The sequence below is a fragment of the Rhyacophila brunnea genome, unplaced genomic scaffold (genome assembly GCF_057557595.1).
Source record: "Rhyacophila brunnea isolate RB1 unplaced genomic scaffold, BYU_Rbru_1.0 scaffold_13, whole genome shotgun sequence".
Classification (NCBI taxonomy): Eukaryota; Metazoa; Arthropoda; class Insecta; order Trichoptera; family Rhyacophilidae; genus Rhyacophila; species Rhyacophila brunnea.
This window is the reverse complement of record NW_028232785.1, coordinates 4,935,201-4,946,689: the sequence shown is the minus strand read 5'-3', so window position 1 is coordinate 4,946,689 and position 11,489 is coordinate 4,935,201. Positions and strand designations below refer to the sequence as shown.

Sequence of the window (11,489 nt, the reverse complement as noted above, 5' to 3'; positions counted from 1 at the left end):
CTGGGATGGTTAGTATTATATAAAATACAAAGTTTGTTGTTTGTTTGTTCCATCCAATTTTGAATTTTTTACTACATATTAATACTATTAATAACGTTTGCATATTTTGGATTCGATTTTAATTTACAGTTCTTTTGTTTGACCTTTACTCCTATTAGAATTACTTTCATATTGTATTACACAGATATTTTAATATTAAAAAGATAATTTCATTATTATTTTTTAAATATCTAAGGTAAATGTATCCACTAAGCGACCCTGTGCGAAGCCGGGTATCTCACCTATAATATAATTTCAAAACACGTTAAATATTTATATAAGAATAATTAAAAACAAAAATAATTCAATCTTATAGTTTCCACTAAAATTATTTAATGTTATGTTTATTATGCTGAAATAATTACACATAATAAAAATTAAATCACTACGCTATGTGTACCTATACGCATGTAGTAAGTCTATAATATACCCACCTTTCGAGAATTTCATAACAAGAGGTTTTCTAGTCTATGTTAAAATAAATATATTGTATCTCCATAAAAATGTACTTTCATACATATTATATATTGCCAAACTGGTAGGTGCGCAGTGTTGCGAAGGTAGGCACGAAAAGTTTTACACAAATAAAGCCACGTCATAATTTTAGTTTGCAAATAAAGTTTATAAAACAGCCGCTAGTTATAAACTACATAAAAACAGTCCTAAAAAACGTTGTTTGTTAAACTGTCTGAAGATAATATGTAGACTAATTTTTTAATACCTCACTTCTATACTATTGTTGAGTGTGCTGGCTATCTCGTGAAAAAATGATATACAAGGATCAAATCATAATATTGAAATTTGAGGCAAATTTGTTAACGAATGATAACTGTTGTTAAATTTGTCTATTTAGTTAAAATTAAAAAAAAGTGAATAAATCAATGCAAGGACCACTAATGCATTGACTGATTTAAAAAGACAAAGTGAAGGCATACATAAAAAATTGGAGCTTTGGAAATCAAAATTTAAAAAAAAAATCGTCATGTTTCCACTTTTAAATGATTTTGCGCCAGATATATTGAAGCAAACAAAAATCTATTTACTGAGCGTTATGATAGTTTGCTAATGCACTTTCCCCATTATTTATTTCACAAATTTACTCTAATAGTAAAAAAATCATTTGATTTCAAAACTATGATATATTAAATATGTAGGTAGTTGTACGTTTGATGTGATACCTATATCATGAGTGATATATGTAATGATAACTCCCGTGTATGTGTATAATTTAGGAAACACTACATTATAGTACTACACTGCCCTTAACCTCAGAGATAGGTAGGTGGGCCCGACAAATATCCTGGCCTAGGGGCTCGCTTTTCGCAAAATCTTTTTTAAACATCCATCGCATGAAAAATAAATTAATTTAAATAAGTATAAGTAGTAATATAAGTAGTAAAACCTTGTTTATTATTTATATATTTAAGTTTTCTTTATTTTTGTATTAGTGCCTACATTTTTGACTATTTAAAAAGGTGTCTGAATTATTTAATGAAATAAAGGGGGGAGGCGCCAAGTTTCATTTTTTTTTAAAAAGGAGGCGTAATAACATTAAGTTTGGAAATCACTGATGTATTTGATAGGAACCGTAATTTAATACTTGTGTATTTTTGTAGATACTAAACATTATACTTACCTACATATAATAAAACAATCATTAGATTTACTTAGGTGGAAGATAACGGTGTGAAAGACCCCTTACTTCAAAAATTGTACTGAATTCCACACCACCGTGGAGGTACAGTTAAATTGCGGGTTTTTTTAAATCTGTGGTTTTCCCATTACGACTATTTCATTGTACTACGTTTTAACTTAATTTTCTAAGCATAACATATTATACAAACTACAAATGAATATATCTACATAATATTATCTAATTAAAATTTAAATGGTGACTCATAACTTTATATTATAATATAAAACAATCGAAATAATAAAACTACCTACTATTATATTTCTAAGAAAAATACTCACTTTCTGAAATGCAAAATATTAAGAATAACATTACCTACATAATATATACAAAATACATAAAAACATTTTATACATGTGATAGAGGTATTTTTTGCAATTTACATTAAATTTAGTCAATACCATTATGTACGGACTATGTCCAAAATGGTATACCAACATAAAATGAATTGATTTTACAGACATGGGGTGCAGAGAAATAATATTATATTATGTTTATACCTACATCAGATTGAGTATGATAACATTTTTATAATAAAATAATATTATTTGGTACTTATGACATTAAAAGCAAAATTAATAATTAGTAGGTAATCTTAAATGTATTAGTCCTACCTAAATAAATTCACTGATTTCAGGGACATAATAACATGGAGTTAATGTTATAGTATAATAACTACATGTAAATGCAACAGTTTCAATATAATTAATTATTTAGACATGTACCTACTCACTAATATTATTTTTTTTAAATAAAAAAGATAAAAATAAATATCAGTAAGCACTTATTCATTAGACGTAACCAACTGAAAGAAAGCATAGTGGTTCGTACCACGAGAATGTCGTGTATACTATACTATTGAAAATACTAAAAATACTTTCTGCGACTATTGTATACCTACATACTTCATAAACAAAAGAATATCTAGTTGTATTTGAAATGCATGTCCTGACTAAATAATATTCTTTTCGGGCATAAGTTATTATTAGTAATTTATAACTACAATATAATTTATTATAGAGGTAGAATATGCAAGTACTCATATGCACAAAGGAAAACCGACCGCTTGCTGTGCGTTTTTGTGCAGGTCACTCGAGGTAGGTATATTTTCAAATGCACATGTTCCACAAACTGATGTAAACTTTACAGACCTTGTAATAAGGGTTGGTATTCTTCTAAATCTGGGTAAAAAGGTTTTTATGACATGCCCGAGATACCGGGAATTTAAGGTAAGTGTTTAGGAATAAACGTCATATGAAGCAAAGTTAACATGATAAAATAAACACTAATAACATTACATTAAGGGTTAGTTTGGCATTTATCGTCAGATGCACGGAACATTTTAAATTTCAAGGTTCGTTATATTATGGGAGGATTTATACGAGCCATCAGTCATATAATTAAATTGAACAAACACATAAATTGGTCTCGCTGTTCTAACAAATAACATTTTATAATAGTGTCTCACTTTACAAAATTATTATGTGGGTTTCTCTAACGTATATCTTTTTACATAGCCCTATCACTGTCTTATCAAAATATCGATCAGACTTTGGAAAATGATTAATTTTATATAGAAAACATTCAATTAAACTACTTGTGCATTTTTATTTTTACGCATAAGCATTTTATCTACAAATAGCTAAAAGTAGATTTTTTTGTATTTAATAATAAATGGGGTATCCATGATTTAAGGGCCTAAATAAAGTGCGAGTTCTTCATGGCAACGGGAGTGTTAATACAAACCACGATGCAGAAACATCGTCCTTAGTTAAGAAAATGTTGTCTATGGTTCACCTCGTATTAAAAGCATCGTTCGTTTTATCTATTGAAAATAATTACGTATTTAAAATTTCCCTTTCCTATATTTTAGGTAAATTATTTTGTTATTGTTAAACATTGCCAAAAAATATTACAACTGCACTAAATAAATGCTATAACTGTAAAAATATAATTAATATTTAATTATAATACTTTCATGTTTCCGTTATCAGTCATTAAACGTGATTCTGCAGGTACCGCAAGAATTTTTTTTTACATGGTAACACTAACTTTAAGCTGTCACTCTGGGATATTATTTCTTAGGACTGGCTTATAAAATAAAATACTTAAAATGAACGAACGAATAAACATTATCAATATCCATATTGAGATAAATTGTTAAATTAATATGAGTATATGGACTGTTTTATAGACACGCGAATTTATTTTGACAGCAGCGGTAAATGGGAATATAGAAGGGGGCATGTTTATAACAAAAGTAGTCTATAGTTAAGGATTCCTTAACTTTATAGTCAGTATAGTCTACAGTTAAATCATCCCTTTCGGCAACTTATCCTTAAGATCGAAATATTTGATTCTGCATTCAGCTCTTACGATGCAACTAAGGCCCTCCTCCCACGGCGCAACTGAAATCTGGTGGAACTGGTTGGTGATGGTACTCATAAACTGACCAATGTGATGATTCGCACACGGCGCTACTGAAACCACTTGAAATAATAATCACATAACCTCAAACTGTCAAACTGGACCATCAGCTGTTTTGTACAAAAACCAACAACACGCACGCTGCCGCGTTTACTTGAATAAAATTAGGTTATTTCAATTTTGCTTGTCTTGTACTTTTGACGTCTTGGGTTGTAAATGGTTATTATACCTAGCATGACACTTGTTCGCAGTGCTACCAATTTTGGTAAGAAAATATGATTTTTAACCGAATCTAATGATGTTGGTACCACTGTTTTACGGTGACTGGAAACTTGAGAGACCGCGCGACTAGCATGTCGCATCTCTTCGCGACCGTTTTGAAGCCGAGAGATTCCAGTCTCGCCGTCAGCGAACCGCCATTGAAATACATTAGCTAGATACTGGCTGGAATTTTAGTTTCAGTTCCGACGGACATAAGTTGCGCCGTGGGAGGATGGCCTTAGGCAAATCGATAATGCATTATTCTTGCCACCAAAATGGGGTTCAGTGTGATCAGGTTATAAATTTAACCGATTCTCTATTGACTATAGACTTGTTGCATATAATTGACATGTCACACCATGAAAACTATGCCGTCTCTTTAGATCTCCGTAAAATATTATCACAGCAAGTATTAAAACTTTCTTATTCGTAAAATAGAACGCAGTCAATTTTTAATCGAGATACGTCTGTAAACACAGATTTCGTAAAAACGTTATGATGACAATATAATATTGCACGTTTTCGAAAACTTTTCATTCAAAATAAATTGCGAGATATGATTTTTTCACAGGTTATGGACAAATATACAAGTATTATAAAAAAATTAATAAAAGTTAGATGTTATTTCAGACTTATGGCGTTTTTATAGGAGCAGTTGGCATGATGAATGCCAAACAATACTGATAAAAAAAGGTGAATAAGGCAAACGATAGCTTGCTATTTGCTATTACTTGCTAACTAAAGACTAAATATGTATATATAAAAACCACAAATTATCAGATTTCTTTAGTCTAAACATGACAGAAGAATCAAAAATGTGAGATAATTTAAAAAAAATTGGGGCGGTAAAAGCATAGGCAAGGATAAACGAAGTATATTATTTATAGTTTCGAAAGCGATGTAGTGACGAACTAAATTAAGAGGTCTTGAGCGTTTAAGACGTTTAAACTGAATGAGTCTTTTTATGAAATTTCAAGTTATAATCTGTTCTACGTGAGTAATCCCATAGAACACATTTAAACGGCTTTTCACCAGAATGAATCATTTTGTGTAATTTCATACAACCAGACTGAAGACAAGAGTAATTACATTAGTCACATATAAATAGATTTTCACCAGAATGAGTCATTTTGTGTTTTTTCATTGGACCAGATTGTATGCAAGAATAATCACAATGTTGACATTTAAATGGCTTTTCACCAGAGTGAGTCATTTTGTGTAATTTCATACCACCAGCTTGTTTACAAGAGTAATTACATTGGTCACATTTAAATGGCTTTTCAACAGAATGAGTCACTTTGTGTAATTTCATCATACTAGATGTAATAGACGAGTAATCGCACTGGTCACATTTAAAAGGCTTTTCACCAGAATGAGCCATTTTGTGCAATTTCATATTTTGAGATTGTATACAAGAGTAATCACATTGGTCACATTTAAATTGCTTTTCACCAGAATGAGTTAGTTTGTGTTTTTTCATTGTGCCAGATGCTGCACATGAGTAATTACACCGTTCACAATTAAATCGCTTTTCACCAGAATGAATCATTTTGTGTTTTTTTCATTGAGCCAGATGCTATACATGAGTAATTGCATTGGTCACATTTAAATGGCTTTTCACCAGAATGAATCATTGTGTGTATTTTCATTCTACTAAATGTTTTAGATGAGTAGTCACATTGGGCACATTTAAATGGCTTTTCAAAAGAATGAGTCATTTTATGTATGTACATATCACCAGATTTTATATTATATGAGTGATTAAATTGGTTACATTTAAATGGTTTTTTACCAGAATGAGTCATTTTGTGTATTTTCACCATTCTGGATGTAAAACATGAGTAATTACACTGGTCGCATTTAAATGCCTATTTATCAGAATGATTTATTATATTTAGATTCTTAACTGATTCTAGAATGCTTTTGAAATTTTTCATTTTACATGCTATTGATTTTTTATGACAAGTTTTGTGAAGCTTCAATAGAGATAACGATGCAAAAAAATCAAAACAAAAACTGCACACAAAATTTTTGTTATTAAAAGATTTTTTTTCTAACTTTATTACGGCCACTAATAATTTGGGATCTGTGGCGTAAGATTGTATTTCCTTACGTTTAGCAGTGCGAATGACTATATTAGTAATCGTTTCACATACGCCGAATTCTCTTTTAATGTCTTGAGAGTCAATCTGTATTTCATCGTATGGCTCCTGTACTTCTAAGATCCTCTGTGACAATCCGAGACTAGTGGAATATGTCAAGGTAGTGGCTGCAGGAATTAACTAAAAGAAAGTGGTGTATATTATAGTGCAAGGTTTGTGGGAATAACAATGAGTTATATATATATAGATTTGAAAATAAAAAAAACAATATTAAGTATATATTTGTTGAGGCACACCTTACTATTGGTTTATGTATGATATAGCAAACCGGAAGTGTATTCTTTTATGCAGGCATTTTCCATGCCTATGTCACCAAATTCCATACAACCAGGTGCTTGAGAAGAAAATGCCGAATGTTGCATGGAAATAAAGACGTTTGATGTATATATAAGATCCGGAGTACCTAGCTTAGATTAGATTATTTACCTGATTTGCTGCATTGCATTCCGAATAAGACCAACCGGGTTGTGGATCCTCATGAATGCGTTGGCTTATTGTGTCTTCAACACACTCCTCTTTGAAATCAGCTCCCGGAAAATTCATATCAGATTGTTTAGTGGCTTTCTGAAAAAACAATAATTTATAACTACATTTTAAAATACAACAAATCGGCTATTTGATAGGGATGCAGCCTACTATCGGTATTGGCAATTCTAGTACGAAATTATTCTATAGCGGACATCATTTGCGGGCTTTTATTTCGCACACGGTTACCGCATGCCTCTTCATATGTTCACTTCAAGTGAAAGTACTGCATGTTCTAAGGAAAGGGTGACAAATGAGGGGTGGGTACGTCCACTTTACATGGGATTCAGAATGGCCAAAACGATGGCAGGTAAAAAGCATAGCAAACAAAATGTTACGTAGGTACTGAGACATTCAACAGTGGTAGAGCAGTTCGTTTTGTTTTTATTAATAAAACATCGGCTTTCATTTATTCACGTTGTAGAATCAAGACAAATGGTAAATCATTGGGATATACAAGGGTTAGACTTGAGCAGTTTCTGATCACTTTAGCAAGTAGTGATACATTGAAGTTATCACAAAGTGACAAATTACGTGGCTGGGACATGTATTCCGGATGCCGCCAAAGAGTGCGGCACTTCGTACCCTTGTGGCACAGCCTCAAGGGTTCCGTCGCCGTGACCGGCCCTCCCTCACCCTGCAGCGATGCTACAAAAGCGACCTACGTGCTGCAAGTCTGACATGGCGGGAGGCACAGGAGTTGGCAATGGACCGAGGGAAGTGGCGCCAACTTGTGCTTGCCTTATGCCCCAATGTTGGGACGTGACAGGGTGAAAGAAGAAGAAGAGGATACATTGTTTAAAGAACATTGTCTAGACCTAGACAAACAGAGAAACAAAGAGTATTGGCCCACTATGGCCGAGCGGTTTAAGCATCGGCCTCTAAGTTCGTGAGTCTCAGGTACGAATCCTGGGTCTAGGAAATACACATTTTTCCATTTCTATTTGTAGTCAGAGTATGGACCTAATAGGTTGGGCAAGTGGCAACATCCATTTCTCGTAAAAAAATCTATTAATACAAACGTCTACTTTTTGGAGGCTCATAATGATCCTGATAAGATCAGACATGGTCAAAAGTAAGAAATTGGATTTAGAAGATTTTGTCGTCACTAGCATAACTGATTATTCAGTTCAGATAGGTCAGTTCATTCCATCTCTTAGACTTGGACGAACAGTATTTCTGTCAATATTTAAAATAAAAGTACCTACCCGATTCATTGGCTCCGAATAAGAACAACCCTGTTGTGGATCTTCATAATTGAATAGGGATTTAACGTCTTTCAAAGACTCGGTCTTAATGTCAATTAGCTGAGTGTCTGACTTCAATGGTATTATAGCCGGGTCTGAAACATTATTCTGAAAAACAAAATATTATATTATAAAATCAAGAATATTTTTAAGAAGACCGACAACACGTGTGAAGCTTGACCACACACTTGAGAGGTCTCAGCTCTGACACTCTGCAATGTGGACATGGTGTGTCTGTCGTTATCTAACGCCAAACTTCAATAAAAACCAAAGTATTTTCAAATATAATGTCTACAAGCACATTGCAAACAATATGTAGTAATCTACGATTATATTTGAATTGTCAATGTAAATAATTATTCATAACTAGCATAAATTAATTTGAAATAAGACAAAATAATATTATGAATATAATTGGAGGAAACTTAATAAGTATGTCAGCCTATTCAATTGCGATTAACCTCTAGAACAGTGTCGACCAAATTTTTTTACTTCACGGCACACTAGTAAATGGGTACACTGGATTTGTGCAGAAGGTCGTTTTTTAGATCTATTAAAATGTTCTCCTCTGTTAGTGTACCATCAAACCTTGCGAATGGATTGATGACCCACTGGTACATTTTGATAATCAAGTGATGGAAAATACTTGGAAAATGATGCACAAAGGAGTTCTAATGTCCTCTGCACTTCTGCATAAATTTTAAATTTGTTTGAGGAAGCGTCTACACCTGGAAAGCGATCAAGCAGAGGTGAGTTTGAGAGTGATGACAAGCAAATCATACAAAAAAGAACCGACTGGTTTTTTTTCCAGATAATACAAAACCATTCGATTTGATGGGATGGAATTTTTGTTCTGGTTTTCATCTTGTTTACTGTCTCTCATTCTCATTTTTTTTATTTTTCAATAAGAATTTGTCCATCTTAACTCTTCAAAAAAGGTGTGTTTTTATTGAAAAACTGGTTAACATTATTGATGCAGATGATATTATAATATTTCTATAATGTATATTATATTATATTAGCAAAATGGACCGTGATATACTAAACTAAACACTGACAGTTTGTGTTAAAACGAATGAAAATTTATCTCACAAAATGGAATGACTGAATAGAAAAAACTGAATACCTAGGTATTATTTAAAATGAACAGTTTTGAGGCTTCTTCCTTCGCGGCACACAGTTTGGCAGACACTGCTCTAGAATGAGAATACTCAATGTTAAAGTAAAAAGAAATGATCTGACGATACATTTCGTCGTTTGTGTTATTAGTATTTGTGACAACGGACCCTAGAAAAACAAATGAATTCAGTTTCAAAATCTTATTTAAATTAAAATTTACAAAAAAGTAGGTATTGAATGTAGCATGGAAAGGTTATCAACTGAGGGGTGGGTACGTCCATTGTACATGGGATTCAGAATGGCCAGAACCATGGCAGTAAAAACCAAAGCAAACAAAATATTTACGTACTGAGACATTCAACGGTGGTCAAGCTGTTCATTTTGTTTTTATTAATAAAACATCGGCTTTCATTTATTCACGTTGTAGAATCAAGACAGATGGTAAATAATGGGATATACAACGGTTGGACTTGAGCAGTTATACTATATATACTGAGGCTTATTTAGACCCTATTAGGATCAGACAAGGTCGAAAGAAAGAAATTAGAATTCGAAGATTTTGTCGTCTTTGGTATTACTGATTATTCATATATTCGAGTGTCGTCAGTTCATTCTATCTCTTACAGCTTTTACACGATCAGTATTTCTGTCAGTATTTAAAATAAAAGTACATACCCGATGAACTCGCTGTGAATAAGAACAACCCTGTTGCTGATCTTCATAATTTGATGGGGGTTTGAGGTATTCAATAGACTCAGTCTTGATGTCAATTATTGTATTTCTTTTCAATGTTATTGATGTCGGGTCTGAAACAATATTCTGAAAAATAAAATATTACCTATGTTATAAAATCAAGAATATTTTTAGGACGACTGACAATACGTGTAAAGCTCGACCACACACTCGAGGATTCTCAGCTCTTACACTAATAAGAATACGTATTTAAAAATATATCGACAACAAGCATACTCATTGCAAACAATAGGTACTAATCTACGATAATATTTGAATTGACAATGTCAGTAGCATACATTAATTTGACATAAAACTAAATAATATTATGAATATAATTGGAGGATACTTGTCGATACTCAATAATTATGTCGGCCAATCCAATTGCGATAAACCTCTAGAAGAATGAATACTCAATGTTAATTAAAAAAGAAATGATCCGACGATTTATTTAGTCGTTTGTGTTATTACCTAGTGTTTGTGACAACGGAACCTAGAAAAACAAATGAATCCAGTTTCAAAATCGTCGCCGCTAATAATAAATCTTCTATTATCATTTGTTGCACTGTCGAGAACAGGAATGTATATTGTTTTAGTTTCGTTTATCCGGAGTCCCATGTTTACAGCAGCTGACTTTATTTTATGGAAATAAATGCCTTTTTTGAGAGCAATGATATCAACAACAATGTCAATGGTTAAGAAAACTCATAGTTAAAAGTACAGGAACAGTGTTAGCAGCAAAACTAACTAGGGTTATACAGGTGACGTAGGCCGCTCGGAACTGTGTCGCAATTTGCACGCGGTTTTTATTACACAAAATACATAAAGTGTTAATTTAGCCGTACGGCACGCATCTTAAAACAAACAATACTACGACATACAACAATCGCGTTATGAAAAAATAACCTCAAAAGTGTATCCAGCCTCGTCGGTGTCCTCTTGCTTTATGTAGGTAAGCAGCTGGGTGTTTGGATCATGATCTACAGGTACCTCAAACCATTGCTTCCCTTCTGCAACAGGTTCGGAGTCTTCTCGTTCACGTTTAATATTCATTTTATGCATGCAGTTGGTCATCAAGGGCGATCGTGGCACACAGAACGTTCTAGGCGTGACTTGACGTAAGGATTTCACCATAGACAAAAAGAGTTAACCGTGTTGCCACTTTCGCAATATTATAAAAATTAAATACAAAACTAAACTTCCTTTGTTACATCTTCACGTGCCGCCTTCCAGTTATAACAAGCAGATTATAACAATCTACCGAGAAAAGTTGACAGCCGGTCA

General features: G+C 32.7%; 1 protein-coding gene across 1 annotated transcript; it reads right to left on the bottom strand.

Annotated features, from left to right (window-relative positions):
- Positions 1 to 5,047: 5,047 nt before the first annotated feature.
- LOC147076224 (uncharacterized) lies at positions 5,048 to 11,310 on the bottom strand. Its single transcript, XM_085941483.1, has 5 exons — positions 11,112 to 11,310; positions 10,149 to 10,292; positions 8,316 to 8,462; positions 7,009 to 7,146; positions 5,048 to 6,702 (listed from the first exon to the last, which is right to left on the bottom strand). The coding sequence occupies exons 1-5, from the start codon at positions 11,277 to 11,279 to the stop codon at positions 6,289 to 6,291; spliced, it is 1,011 nt and encodes a 336-aa protein (XP_085797609.1). The 5' UTR covers positions 11,280 to 11,310; the 3' UTR covers positions 5,048 to 6,288.
- Between the last annotated feature and the right edge of the window lie 179 nt (positions 11,311 to 11,489).